This window comes from Mesitornis unicolor, unplaced genomic scaffold, assembly GCF_000695765.1.
Source record: "Mesitornis unicolor isolate BGI_N332 unplaced genomic scaffold, ASM69576v1 scaffold14398, whole genome shotgun sequence".
NCBI classification, from domain to species: Eukaryota; Metazoa; Chordata; class Aves; order Mesitornithiformes; family Mesitornithidae; genus Mesitornis; species Mesitornis unicolor.
This window is the reverse complement of record NW_010199883.1, coordinates 79,347-94,203: the sequence shown is the minus strand read 5'-3', so window position 1 is coordinate 94,203 and position 14,857 is coordinate 79,347. Positions and strand designations below refer to the sequence as shown.

The following is a 14,857-nucleotide window of genomic DNA, read 5'->3' as shown; positions in this document are numbered from 1 at the left end:
GGCATCCCGCCGCTCCCCGGGAAGGGCTCTGGGCGGGCGGGTCCGCCGGGCGCAGGGCGTCTATGGGCGCCACGGCGAGACGCGGAGGAGCCGCTCGGGAGCCGAGCCCCAAGAGGGCGGCGGGGACGGCGGGCTCCCGGCTTTCCTACCCCATCACCGGTAAACGTCTGCCGAGGCTGCGCCAGGAAAACTTTTGCTGCCGTAGTTTTAATCTAGTTTGAGGAAAAGCAGCTAACGCTGCGTGCAATAGGTGGAGATTAAAGGCAAGGTTTTACGGGTAAGAGTTTCATTTAACTGCGAGGATGTTCAGAGAAAAGTGTACAGCCTTGGCTCGGTACACGTTGTGTCCTGATGCTACAGCATGCAGTGGGTGTAACTAGATTGCTTCATTTGCACAGCTGGAGAGTTACCTGGTTCCTGTAGCTGTCACTTGTTTTCCTGAGTTGAGCTATGGCATGAGAAGATTCTTACCTACCATTTATAAACTTGGATACTAACAGTTTTGAAACTCCTCACTACAGTGTGACAGTGTTCCTCTTGCCACCTTGAATGTCTCCTGTGTCTTTCTACCAACCATCTGATCCTCAGTCAGGGCTGGTAACTTATTGTGTGAGTGTCTCAGCATTTATTTATGCAATGTTCCTTGCAGTTATATAATGCATAGCTGACATTTTGTCTGCCCAAAGAGGTTTCCAGATTTCATTTAGTACATAGCTATTTAAAGACCGGATATTTTGTGGGTTTGTACAACTTGGAAGCACCAACATGTGGTGGGGTTTTTTAGTAAATTAAGGAATAAAGCTTACGTAACTAATTTTTAATTTACTTGAATCAACCTGTTTTGCTATTTCCTACAGCTCCAAATGACCACTTACTATACAGCAACCGGTCCCAGATTAACTCTACTTTGAAGGCTTGTGAAGATGCACTGCACGATGCAGAAACAGCATGCAGACTGCAGCCATACTGGTTGAAAGTAAGTTCTGACCCCAGTTGTGCTTTGTCTTAAAACCTTCACACTGCCCTCGTAGAAAACCATTAGAATGGACAGAGAGCTGAATCTGAGGGAGGCTTTAGGTCCTGTACTTGGTCTCCTGTGACTTAGACATTTAACCATGATAATCTTGAGCTTCCTGGGGTGAAAGAAGAGCAATAATCCTGGAAGATGAGCTAACGCTACTGGTTTTGACCTGGATGAATCTTAAGTTCATGAAATCTCTAAAAACTGAATGCTGTGCTTGTATCATTCTGTAAGGATGTAATGACTATTTTATGTGATTAATGCAGGGGAAGTAGATTTCTCCAAGATCAGTCAGGCTCAGGTGATGCGAGAATCATACTTGCCTGAGTCAGAGTATCTTGGGTCTGTCTGTAAGAATTTTCAGGACCATCGTCATTAAAAATCCAAACACTCATGGTGTCTGTGAATAAGAGAGTTATAATGATTCTCCCTGCTTAACTTTTTCTTCTCTGTAAAGATCTTTCTTAATTTAATCTTGGTTTTATTGCATATTCTCACGACAAAAGAACAAAAGCTGCAACTACGGGTGTGTTTTATTGCAGGGTCACCTAAGGAAAGGACAAGCATTAGCTAATCTGGGGAAAACAGAAGAAGCTTTAAGAGAGTTTCTGTTCTGCCTTGCTATAGATACTGGGAACAAGACGGCCAAGTCTGAGGCACAAAAGGTGAGTTCCTTAAATAATCTGGAACCTCCTTATTGGTTTCAGTGGCCTTTCATAAGGGAGTATAATGATTTTTCTTCTCTTCTTTCCCCTCTCTCATTACTGCAAAGAGCTGGATGGAGAAATATATCCAGACTTGTTCAGACTTGAGTTACATGTATTGCTTACTTGAAGATAGGGAGGTAGCAAGAAAACATAGTCAAAGAGTCACTATGGGGAAACAATTACTCATGGTATTAGCATCAGCAAATTTGAAGTAAAACCGAATTGTTAATAATTGCCACCCGCAGACTATTGTGATTTCCTATAGTCAAAATTCTAGTCCCTTTCCTGGCTTGGCAACATATTGCTAATGACAGAGTAGAAGAGGGGGGGCTGCTATTGACTGTTGTATCAGGCCAGTGACTGGCAGAAGACAACATGCAGCGCCTGTCAAACTCCACTTGGGAGCAGCAGCTCTCTTCCTGCTGCCAGTCGTGCTTTGCTGAGTACGTGTGTGAAGGGAGCCTGAAAGCAAGCAACCAACAGAAGAGCTGTGTTAAAATAGTTTTTAAAGGTTGCTAATAATCAATGTTAAATAAACAAAATGGATCTGCAGTGAGGCTTTTTTCTGTAGCAGCCTAAGATGTGGTGTGTGGGTTCTTAAATGGCTTTTGTGAAGACCATTCTGTTTTGCACACCTCTCAAATCTCTGCTTTCCTGTGAATCAGCGTTTTGGCATTTGACCATCTTTTTTGTTGTCCTAGCTAAAAGGCTCAGCACTGCAGTGATAGCTTATGGTAATAAAAACGTCATAGTTCTATTTTCCTTGTACTGAGTTTTCTTTTATGGCAGTGCATTCGTGGTTTTCTCCGTCACTGGTGGGATGGGAACTTTTGGACTTCTCTGTGCTGTAATACATAAGCTTTTCTAAAAGCACAGCAGAATTCTACAGTAAAGCACTGTTCATGAAGGTAATTGAGAGAATATAACCTGGATGGCTGTAGTGCAGTCTAATTTTGTATCTCATTTTGTATATGGTTGAGATTTCCATCTCTGAATTTTTTGTCACCGATATTTGGGGTTTTGTTTGGCTGAGTTTTTCCCCAGTGGGTTCCATGCAGTCTTTCACTGTCATTGTATCATGATTTGTTCTCACAGTCATGCAAGGAGACTTCCAGTGCAGTAGAGCAAGAAGAGCAGGAACAAATGGATATGTTTCTAAATTCAGGCTCCAAATAGCCTTAACCAAGACACCTAATTTCTGAGCAGTGGTGTTCCCAGAAAAACTAGGCTGCTTATGACTGAAAGAATTAACCGTGCACTCATCAGACACAGAGTTCATCCATGATGGAATATTCTACTGGGTCATTTCCAAGGCTGTCTGCATAACAATGACGTACTACACTTTACCTAATTCTTTGGGTGCAGCTGTGATGTTCTGCTTGTATTAACTGTCTGTCCGTGTTAGTTTTGACATAGTGTGATCCTGTGGAATCCTTCTTGGCATTAAAAAGAAATCGTAGTTGTTACATGGCTTCCTCAGGCATCAGCAGGATCATTTCAGTAGTATGCTGAAATTAGTTTTTTTAAGTGTGAATCTTCATTCAGCTCCATTTCTTTCCTTAAATAATCATATGATAAGCTATGCCATACAAGTGGCTATAAGCTGCTACTTGATACAGATTCATTTATTTTCTGATAGCAAATGAAAAAATAGCATTTTTCTACAGTTTACAATATCAGAGACATTTACTTAACTGAACTTGGATGAAGCCTGTGAGATGAGTGCTTTCTGTAATAGTAAACTCCAGTGAAAACTTCTGCTGTGCAGAAAAAACCATTTAAGATGTTAGTAATTTCTGGTGAGCTCTGAACTGCAGGACAAGAAGACAAAGGTGTGTGTCACATTACAGAGAGCAGTGAATGATTTCATGGGTTTAATTCTGAAAATGTCTCTTGCTGTCTGTTTGGCCTGTATTGCATTAGCTCTTGCATTCTTTTTGTTCTTACCTTAGTTTAAAAGGATTCTTTAAATGGTTGTAACAAAATCAAGGATGCTTTTCAGCTATTCCCTTACTTGCTTTTTCGTTTCGAGGTTGCAAGGAAGGAACTAAGCAGTGAAGTATTCTGTTTTATATCACAGCTTCTACTTAGTTTGCTTTCACTCATCTCGGGAAATGCTCAGGAACACTTACCCGATATCCTGCAGCTGTTGTCACATCACTCTAGATTAAAGGGGAATCTCCTAAATTCAGTGGGATCTGGAGGCACCAGCCATAACCTACAGAGGTTGCTCAAGGTAAAGATCAAGTCTGATGTGTGGTTCTTAATTTGTCATGTGTTTTATGTTCACATTGGGAAACCTTCTCTTCTTTTCACCTCTGGGAGATAGGAGGATACATTTTATCAGATGTTTACTGAGTTTCAGAACATACAAAATGATGTTGACTTACTGAAGCCTCTTTATGTGACGATTTCTTTAATAGAAGTCCTCTGTTGTTGTTCTGATAAATTTTATGCCAGAATTGAGTGGGTACTATTCCTGTAACTGTCTTTACCTCTTCCAAGTAGTTGGTAGTGGGAAAGGGCCTCTGAAGACTGGATTGAGATACCCTGAAAAGCTGTGAAATGCTAAAATTTAGGGTTTCAGCTGAAACTTTAACTGATGATGGCAGTGCCAAAAATGCATTCAGATTCTGTATACTGCTTCGAGGTTACTGTAGAGCCACATAAGATACATTAGCTACTCTGGTTTCACAGCCGTCATTTTGTAATGGCTGTAGAGGTTTACATTCATGGGTTTGTAAGGACAGCTTTTCCTTCGCTGAAACCTGAACTCTGAGGATAGGTTTTGCATATATTTCACTCGTCCTTACAAACAAAAAGGGTAGGTTTTGAGCAGCCTTGTTGAGACTGACAAGAACTATCAGTGACATTGACTTCTGGAAAGGCCATTAGGATATTCTGAACAGAAATCCTTTTATATGACCCTTTCGTGCAGTCATTTGAGGGACAGTTCACTCATCTTTCTGTGTGTTACACATCACCACAGCTCCTGATCACAGTCCACAGTATCTGCTTTCAGGTTCATCTGGGGAGTTGATGTGACAAGCTGACAGACGATGTCCTGTGTAAGGGCTGCTCACAGCAGCCAGAGCAGGATAAGGATTGATCATCTTATCCTTCGTGAAAGAAATCTGTCGTGCTGAAGGAAGCTCTCTGTGTTTTCTGTTACAAATTTTGTGTGTTTATACCGCTTCCTTAAAACAAACTCACATTGATTTTGATGGTTGAGACCATCATTTTATAAACAATATGCATCTTTCCACAGCTTAAGTGATAACAATATATTTAACCTGAGATTTAGCCACATTTCTGCCTGAATCAAGTTTCATGACCAAGCTATACACCCACACAAAGGCTGAAAATACTCAGTGCCATGGTGGGGTGGGGAACAGTTTGCTTTTATTTTCCTTTGTGAAAATCAGGCCCTGACACAGCAATTCTCAAATTGTTGCTTCTTGACCTACAAACTCCTTCCTGGTGATCCATAATACTAAAGACTTGTGAAAGTTTTGGGTTTTTTCCTTACCAAATTGTTGGAAGATTGGTCTAATATCAATCCTCTCTTCACACAGGTAAATGTGGAACAGAAAAAGGGTTTTCCCATTCAAGAGGAACCAAATGTAACTACTTCTGGTAGTCTGAGGAAATCTATACAAATTGTAGAGAGTAAAAAGGACTGCTCAGAGGAGGAGAACAAACTGGCCTCCATGCCAGAGTCTGCCTTTCTCATTTCTGAGAAGTGCAGCCTCCTAAAAAGGAAGCGCTGCTCAGAGGACATGCGAAATGCTGAGGTACCACGCAAACTGATGAAGAAAGGTATGTTTAGTTGTGCACAGGATAAGTTGTAAAGCCCGTAGTCAGCGGAAATTTTGCTTTCATAAAACTTAGAGGAAGAGGGTCAAAATGACACTTTAATTTCTTTTACATTGTTAGTCTAAGAAGGCAGCTAAGAAGGATGGTTCAAATGCTTGTTCATCAGCAGAGTTCTGAATCTTTTAAGGAACATCAATGCCATGCATGCTTTTAGCAATTTCTGAATTAATTAAAAGAAAGTTTGTTTAAAAGCATAAATTCTGTTTGTTCATGATATCTGACCTTGTTTTCATGCTGTGGGTTGTATTTGCGATGGTATGACAGAAGAATTTGTCCCACTTCAGACTTCCAACACTAACAAAAAATATTTTTATATTAATTGTTAATGCAAGGCTAAATTTTATCCTCTGTAAGTGGGTATAATGTCACCACAATTAAGAGGAGGTATGCTGATTTGTGCCAAAGCTGAATCTGATACTTTGCATGGAAATTATTGCAATGATAGTCAATGGTTTAGTAACTTGCAAATAAATACAATACACGTTTCAATATTGCATGCTGCCTGTAGATACATAGAATACTGCTGTGTCTACACAGCTCTGTTCAGTCACATTATAATATGTACTTTCCTGATAGATGCAGTTGATACTAAGGGAAATAGTGCTGGACAACATATTCCATTTGAATTTGTGGATCCATCAGATTTGGACTGCTCCCTGTGTATGAGGTATCAATTGTTTTCTTTTGGGTGTCTCTAGATTTTAAGACTTATCTTTCCCTTTTATGAGACAGATTTTCTAGCTTACTTGGGTAATTATTTTTCCCTCTGACTTGAACTTAACTTTTTATTGTAATTGTTACTCCAGTGATGCACCTCCCAACCTTTGGTTCTCAACACTGTTGACGAATAGGAACTTTTTGACCTGCTCTAGGCTCGTGGTTGTTTGGGGAAGGACACACAAGGTCATGTGAGGGTTAAGCGTGTTAGTGAAGGTGTCTGAAAGATTTCCTCTCGCCACTTACAGACATCCACCCACTGACACACACAGTGCACAAACCACAGTTTGTCCTTTGGAATTTGTGGAGCTGTGTATAATGTTGTATAATGGACAAAATAGCTAAAGAGGCCACATTCAGTCTCCGTTTGCACGTACAATACTGTGCTGCTGCTGTTGCAATAGGAGGATTTTGCAAGCAACCGAGAGCATGTTTTTCCTTTATTGCTTCAGAGATGTTTCTTAGTTTATTAAGGCCATCACTACACTTGCTTGATAATCTCCTCTTCCAGCTAAATAACAGCTATTCTTGGGGACAGCAATGGCTTGATAAAAGCAGTAAGAGTTGTCAGGTACATCTACTTTACTGCTCGTTTTTTAAAAACATTTTTGTTTTGGCAAATATATGTGTGGGATTTAGTTACTGACTTTTTCAGAGGGAAATATTGGGAATGTCTTTCACAGGGATCTTGACCTCTACACTAAGTGTTGCTTAGGTTGGTCTTTTTATTCACCCAGATTTATCAATGTATGTGGGGTTAGTCTTGCACTGTATTTTAAATTCTTAGATAGCTTCTTTATGGATTTATTTCTGAAGCCCTGTGCCTGGAGAAATGTAGATTTCCTTTCATTTATTGTTTATATACTGGAAGGGGGGCTTCAATTTATTTCAAACTGAAATCTTTGGGGGAACAACTGCTGTGTTGTTTGATTCATTTCTGCTTGGCATAAATCAGATCTGCCCCCCTCCCTCTGTCTGCCTACAGCTGAAACACGCTCAAAGGGCTTATACAGCTGTCAAAACACTTGATACTGCTAAGAGCAAAACTTTCCTCTAATAGAAAGCCACACAATCGGTCTCAGCTGGTTTTAATGAGTCTGTGTGTTCATGACTATGTCCACAAAACATTTTTCAGATGATTTTAATAAAATTAATTAGCCCTACTTCCTCATCCTCTCTGTTACATCAGAAACAGAGTGAGTACAATACATTTGTAAAGGAATTAGCTCAAGGATTGCTGTCTCCCTTATATTAGAGGATGTTGATTCAGATCTTGTAATCACAAACACAGGCTTTGCATCTAGAAGGATGGTAGCTTTGTAACATCACCGCAACAATGAAGGCTTCTGCTAAAGGAAGCTGTCACAAAATCTTTCTTGCTATTAGTGCAGATGGATCATAATTATTTCCTGCTACGTTCTTCAGAAGTATTTTAGGGCTTTGTGTCTTGAGATACTTTGGACTAATTACCTAGAAACCTACTGACCTGTTCACAATTAACCGCGGAAGCTGTTATTAACCTATTTGTCTGATGGAGTGGCCAAAATGTTATTGATCTACATTCGCTCTAGCAGCAAGCAGAAAATAAAAAATATTTGACAGAGCAATGTACTGGTGAGAGATGGAGTGTTACTCAGCAGGAGCGAATAGTTAGTTTCTGCTGTTACCATAGCTTAACGTCATGAGAAATCTTGGTGCAGAGTGTGTCTTTCTGCAAGTCATAAGGCTTGGTCCAGGTCCCCTCAAGTGGTTAGGAAAAAGCTGCTGCTAGCTTCAGTGAGAGGTAGAGCAGAATCATGCATTTTAACAGGAATTTCTTGTCTTCACGCTAAAATTTCAGATCAAATAAGTTGCTCCTAAATAATCACATATGCAGACAAGTTCTTCCTGGAAATTATTGTAGAATTTAGTATTTTACATATTTCAGAGCAGTATGATAGCCTTGGTGCAGTGAGACTTCTGTTCACTAAACAATTAACAAGGGATTTCAATTATATAGTCAAGTTGCAGTAAGACAGGTGTGGTATTTAAAATATGTCTCGTGTTCCCTTGCTTAAACGTCAATATTTGTAGTAACTAATGACATTTAATAAACTGGCTATGGCAATCTTGTTAAGAACCAATTATGTTCTTAAATAGTCATCTTTTAAAGATCCTAATACATGTGGGCTTACGTACTTATAATTTCGACATGTATAATAGAACTTAGTGTACTGCTTTGATAAAGTAGTACTTTACAGTAAACTTATTAATTCACTTAAATTATAATTTGAGACACTGAAATGTTTAGACAGTACGCTGTAAAATATAGTATACGCCAAACAACTTAGTGTCTAGTTTTAAATGTCTTCTATTAAAAAACAGAACACCTATATTTGGGTATCTTTAAGGTACTTATTGACAAGGAAACAACACTTTGCAACATTACATAGTCATCGTAATTGTCAGAAATCTCTATGTGAAAATAAGTGTCAGAGTTACTTGAAGTGAATAAAGATTAGATACTGTGATACTTGGAAGACTTGGCCTTATATATTTAAATTTTTTTCATACGTGAAACATCAATCTGATTTCACTTATTTTCCAGAAAATCAGTCATTTGAAGGTTAAAAACTGTCTATTCCAACAAAACTGGCTTCCAAGTCCACATTAGAGATGGCGATAATAGAGTTATGTGGGCTATTACTGCAAATAGCTACTTCGTGCCTAGCTCTACACATACAAATAATCACATGATTTCCACAGTAATAGTTGTGCAAGTATTGCCCAATTTCATTAGAAAAAGTTAGATGGTCCATCTAACTTCTGCTTCTATTTATTTCTCATATAGAAGAAAATTAAATCTTGGTTTGTTGGAAGTCAGTGACAAAATTCTCCCTTACATTCACTGAAATCAGAGCTCATGGGCTACCTTTCATGTCAGGTAGCAATATGAAAGTCTGTAAGCTTTATAAATACAGAAGTTGGTTGAAATGAAAAGCAAGGAATTACTTCAACCCTGGCGTAGTCAGTAGTTAAATTAGTGAATGAATACAGCTGGTTTTGGTAATTGCTTTTTCTTTTACCTCGATACACGATATTGTTGTCTTTTGTTTTGAATTTTTCTAATCCAGGCTCTTCTATGAACCTGTCACTACCCCTTGTGGACACACCTTCTGTCTCAAATGTCTTGAGAGATGCCTGGATCACAACCCAAAATGTCCCCTGTGCAAGGAAGGGCTCTCAGAGGTAATGATGCTTGGAATTTTATCAGTATAAATTCAAGGGCACAGGATAGGATCAAGTAGCACCTTCAGAAACCTCTGATATTTCCCAACTACTTTAAGGCAGTTGTAGAGACTGATAGTCTCCCCTCAGTCTCCTCCAAACTAAACAATTCCAGCTCCCTCAGCCTTTCCTCGCACCTTCAGAAACCTCTGATATTTCCCAACTCAAAAGAAATATTACATAAAATAAGAAAAATGTGATTTTTTTTTTAAAGTGCCCTTATGACTTGGAAAGCACGGTCAGTCTCCTCTGTTCAAACCCTAGGGCCAGGCCTGTATTTGGAAAATCAGAATCCTTAAGGTTGGAAGAGACCTTTAAGATCATCAAGTCCAACTGTCAGCCTAACACCACTGTGCCCACTAAACCATGTCCTGAAGTGGCATAGCCATGTTCTTGAGCACCTCCAGGGATGGTGATGCCACCACCGCGCTAGGCAGCCTGTTCCAGTGTTTAACCACTCTTCGTTAAATATTTTTTTCCTAATATCCAGTCTAAACCTCCCGTGGTGCAACTTGAGGCCATTTCCTCTTGTCCTATCACTAGATACCAGGGAGAAAAGACCAACACCCACCTCTCTACACCCTCCTTTAAGGCAGTTGTAGAGAGTGATAAAGTCTCCCTCAGTCTCCTCCAAACTAAACAATTCCAGCTCCCTCCAGACCCTTCACCAGCTTTGCTCTCACACTCCAGTGCCTCACAAAAATTTGGGAAGGGAAATCACCTACAGATTGTCTAAGATAGTGTCCATGAGATTGGGAATAGTTCAATAAACAACTCTTCAGTGGCAATGCAAGGTTTAAAGATCACTTTTTGCTGTAGACATCAGAAAATGGAGCTAACAGATGACTACCTTGTGCATAGGCACCATACATTTTAAAATGTAGACATTAACTACTTGCCTGTGTTTTTACTGCAGTGCTTGGCTATGAGGAAATATTGTAAAACAGTACTAATGGAGGAGTTAATAGCTAGATATCTTCCAGAGGAACTCACTGAGAGAAGAAAGATTTATGAAGAGGAAATAGCAGAGCTTTCCAAGTATGTAATCCACTTATGTAAAATCCAATCTTTAATAATACTGCTGTTAGCTGATGAACGGTGCCTGCTGCTGTGGAGCAGGAGCTAAGATGCTGACAAAGGAGCTTCTTTCTCAGTATCGTGCAGTTTCAAAGAGAACAGGGTCCAGGTGAAATTATGCTTTGAATTAGTGTAAAAACTGAGCGCTGTGCTAAACAAACAGAAGCTATCCAGGAGGCTGCTTTATAAACAAGGTATAAAGTAATGTGGTTGCTTTCAGTGGCCCTCCATGAAAGCTGCAGAATGAGACAATAGGTGGAAGTAGTCTCACAGTCTGGGGGTTGGAATGTACTGGGTAGGGAAGAAATGAGATTAAGGAAAATAAAGTAAATAAAAGCAATAATAGACCTGCGTTAATGCTCTCACTAGCAAAACTAGAAATCATAACTAAAAATTCTGCTAGTAAGTGGTATATCACTTTCCATAATATCTAGCCAACTAGCAATTTAAGGGGAGAAATAATTTCAGTTTTTACTTACTCCATTAAGAATTTTATTGTAAAGATTTTACAATTTCTATTTAAAGATAAAATAATTTTAAAGAACATGTTATTACATAAAATGTATGTATTTTATGCTTGTCAGTAGAGTGGTAAAAAGTCATATATGATTTGTCCTTTCTTCCTTGCAGCTTAAATAAGAATGTTCCTATATTCGTCTGCACAATGGCTTATCCTACAGTCCCATGCCCTTTGCACATCTTTGAGCCGTGTTATCGCCTGATGATTCGGAGGTGCATGGAGACCGGCACCAAGCAATTTGGGATGTGCATCAGTGACCCTGTAAAGGGGTGAGTGAGCAGCACTCTCAGACTGTGTGATCTACCCCACTTAGTGTGGAGCAGCTCTCTTTGGAGAGGTGCAGAAGGGTCCATGGCTGTAGTATCTGCAATAGTTTTCCAGTACAGAATTCCGTCTTCCTCACCATGTTGGTCAAAGACAGTGAGAAGGCTTAGGCTTCTCACTTGAGCACTTAGATTCTGACTAATATGACCGCCCATTTTTCTTGAAACACACATAGCTAGTGAATATTATATGAAGTCGAGATGCAGACCTTTTGAAATACATGAAAAGGAAGTGTATTTGCTACTGTTTTGAAATCTGTTGAATGCTTTGGCACAAGAAATCCAATTCAAATAGCAGTAAGTTGTGTGTGGGGGCAGGTTTTTTTAAATTATGAAAAGAATAGCTAAGCTGTTGGGATACATTTATATCTTCACTGTTCTGAAGATAGTGGAGGCTGCAATAGTAAAGCAGGACTTTGGTACGGACTGGCTGAGCACTTACATTGAGACATTTACAGTCTGAAGTAATTTGACCTCAGTGTCCACATCTATATTTAGCTTTTCTCCCTTCTTCTTCTGGTGTATATCCACAGGGTAGGTATACACCATAAGAAGTATGATGTACACAAAAATCACACCTACAAAGTAAAACCTGCTGAAATTGTGGGGAAACGTTTTCTTCATAGATTTCATGGTACTTCCGTAATCCTAATATTCTGAATTGCACTTGTTCTTGTCTTCAAAATGACTGAACATATTAGAATTATGGAAAAAGTTTTGCTTTTGAACTATATAACTTTCAATTTCATAAGATGTTCCCTGTATTCCAAAACATGCAGTTCGTGTTAATCAGATTAGACAGCCTGAATCTTCCTGATAGTTTTGAAAACAATCGTTGAATAATTTGAACTACAGCAGGTCAGTACTATGAACAATAGAAATGAGCTGACACTGGTAAATACCTCTGTGGTAGGGACTGGCTGTATGGCAGTTCTGTGGAAGTAAGGGTGGAGAGAATAAGACTTGTTTACTTGCTTTTGTTCTGATTTCAATAGGTTTGCAGATTATGGCTGCATTCTGGAGATAAGAAATGTTGAATTCTTTGCTGATGGTCGCTCTGTTGTAGACAGCATTGGCAAGAGGAGATTTAAGGTGATACAGCACAGCCAGCGTGATGGCTATAATACAGCAGACATTGAGTACATTGAGGATCAAAAGGTGAGTTTAGAAATATTTCATTTAAACTTAATTACATGTGAAATTCTAAGCATGTATGTTCTCAGAGTTTTTTTGTAGAACAGTTTCTAATAAACCAAGACACGGTATTTACTAACTGCTCACAGTTAAAGATGTGAAGCAGTAACAGTTACCACAAGCATGCACACACTGTGCATATACTGAAGGATGTTTTTGCTAGAGATTTTTAGCAGAAGACAAAGCTGAGTGAATCCAGGATGAGATCTTACCACTCTTCTAGACAGAATAACCGCAGTCTATTAGGGCATGGGGAGGGGTTGGGGGGAACCTGCCTTCATTTTCATGGAAGCCATTAGAAAACTCCCATTCGGGTAAGAAGGAGCAGGATTTGGGTCCACTACACCTTCAGAAAGATTTACTGTAATTATTTAAGTTAAAAAAAGGCAGCCAAAATATTCTGGGTGATGTGAGCTGTTGGTACACAATGAGAAGACAAAATGTCTGTTCTGAGGAGCTGCTAGTAATTTTTTTAAAAAGCTTTGCAAAATCTTTTCTGTGTTTTATGATGTTTATGTAAACATTTTTTTCACATAGTAATCCAGAAAGTGCTTGTTCTGCAAACAGGTGTCTTTGGTTTACAATATGGGGTAAGAAAGTGAAGGAATTAATAGATGGGTTTGGGGTTGGAGAGTGGGCAGGGGGGAGGGAACAGGATGGACACAACCAGACTAGCTTTCAGGATTTATCTCAGAACACCCTCTCTTTTTCTTTTCAACTACCTACACCCAAAATCCTAAAAATTATTGCTGTGCCTTCCCCAGCGTGCAGACTGAACTAACAATAGCCTTCCCACTCTTTTTACTCATTTCAGGTGCAAGGACAAGAGTATGCTGCGTTGCTTGTTCTCCATGATTCTGTCTATGATCAGGCATATATGTGGTTTAACTCCCTCAAGCAAGCACTCAAAAGCCGAATTCTCAGTCATTTTGGTCCAATGCCAGCTAAAGATCCTGACCCACAGGTACCCAGAATCAGTGGCTTATGAGTCCTCCAATTAAATAAGGGAGAGAAAATAGACAAGAGGAAACTTGGTATTCTTGTTCAAGTGCTGCAAATTGTTGGGATCCTAAAATAGCAGAATATAACAAGAGAAACTGAATATAAAGTAGTGTCATAAGGTATGAAGAAGGGAGGCAGGTATCCCAAAGAATTGGGTCGATAACATGGGAGCAAAATAACAAAGAAATAAAATCCAGGAGGCCCAACCTATAAGCTGTTGCTAGAAATAGAAATGCATCTCACTTCAGCCTTCAGCATCCTATTTTTAGGGAAGTTGTAATTTGTCTCAAGCCAACCTGTAATAACAAGTCATTGGATTAACAGTGAAATGACCTGCTTGCTAGATTGCTGTCAAAATACTGTGTTTTCAAACTTAAATTTTCAAAACCAAGACCTTACCATCTACATGTATCCTAACTTGTACTTTCCTTCCCTTCCTGCAGGCTAACCCTAACGGGCCAGCCTGGTGCTGGTGGGTCCTGGCTGTGCTTCCACTTGAGAACAGAGCTCAGCTCCCTTTCCTTGCCATGAAATCCCTCAAAGACCGCTTGAATGGCATCAGACGTGTCCTTACATTCATGTCTCGTACAAGATCACGGTGATGGTGAGGAGGAGAGCTGTAAAGTCTCCCACAGTACTTGACTGTAGACTGTCTCTCGTAACTCCATCTAACTGCAATAATGTCTTACAGATTTGAGCATTAGGATGTTTCAAGCCTGAATTTTAAAGAAAAAAAGTTAAGAGCAAGGGATGTTTATGGATACTTCAGTAGTTCCCATTTGGAACTCTGAGATGATTATTCAATCACTGCACTGCTAAATTAATAACAAATGTGATAGAACAAAAAGTGATCTTGTTTGCCATAAACCTTTTAAAAAGCTTAAGAGGTTTTTTTAATTTATTTTACTTTTTTTAGTGGATAAACTGTGCAGTTTAATGTGAAGCAGAAATAATAATGTTAGTGCATTATTTCCGTGAACTGCAAAATCTATTATTCCAAATGGTTCAGGTTTTATATAGCATTGTGTAAAATAATGTTCACAACTTCAGTTTGATAATTTATTTTTGCACTATGAATTTTGTTTTAAAATGTGTATTATTTATGTGTTCATTCTCTAAAGGAAAGTGAGCTGCTCTATTTATTTATAGTGTT

At 39.2% G+C, this 14,857-nt stretch overlaps 1 protein-coding gene across 1 annotated transcript; it reads left to right on the top strand.

Annotated features, from left to right (window-relative positions):
* Nucleotides 1–62: 62 nt before the first annotated feature.
* Nucleotides 63–14,588, top strand: LONRF3 (LON peptidase N-terminal domain and ring finger 3). Its single transcript, XM_010189578.1, has 12 exons — nucleotides 63–159; nucleotides 858–976; nucleotides 1,564–1,686; nucleotides 3,809–3,964; nucleotides 5,304–5,547; nucleotides 6,181–6,271; nucleotides 9,435–9,549; nucleotides 10,505–10,626; nucleotides 11,296–11,454; nucleotides 12,504–12,666; nucleotides 13,517–13,666; nucleotides 14,148–14,588. Exons 1-12 carry the CDS (start codon nucleotides 63–65, stop codon nucleotides 14,304–14,306), a joined length of 1,698 nt encoding a protein of 565 aa, XP_010187880.1. The 3' UTR covers nucleotides 14,307–14,588.
* The last annotated feature ends 269 nt before the right edge of the window (nucleotides 14,589–14,857 follow it).

Bases quoted from the DNA above. Each gene is read 5' to 3' on its own strand.
- LONRF3 (XM_010189578.1), top strand. From the start codon at position 63: ATGGGCGCCACGGCGAGACGCGGAGGAGCCGCTCGGGAGCCGAGCCCC. The intron at 12,667-13,516 runs GTGAGTTTAGAA...TACTCATTTCAG, and splicing joins AGTACATTGAGGATCAAAAG to GTGCAAGGACAAGAGTATGC. The intron at 13,667-14,147 runs GTACCCAGAATC...CCCTTCCTGCAG, and splicing joins CTAAAGATCCTGACCCACAG to GCTAACCCTAACGGGCCAGC.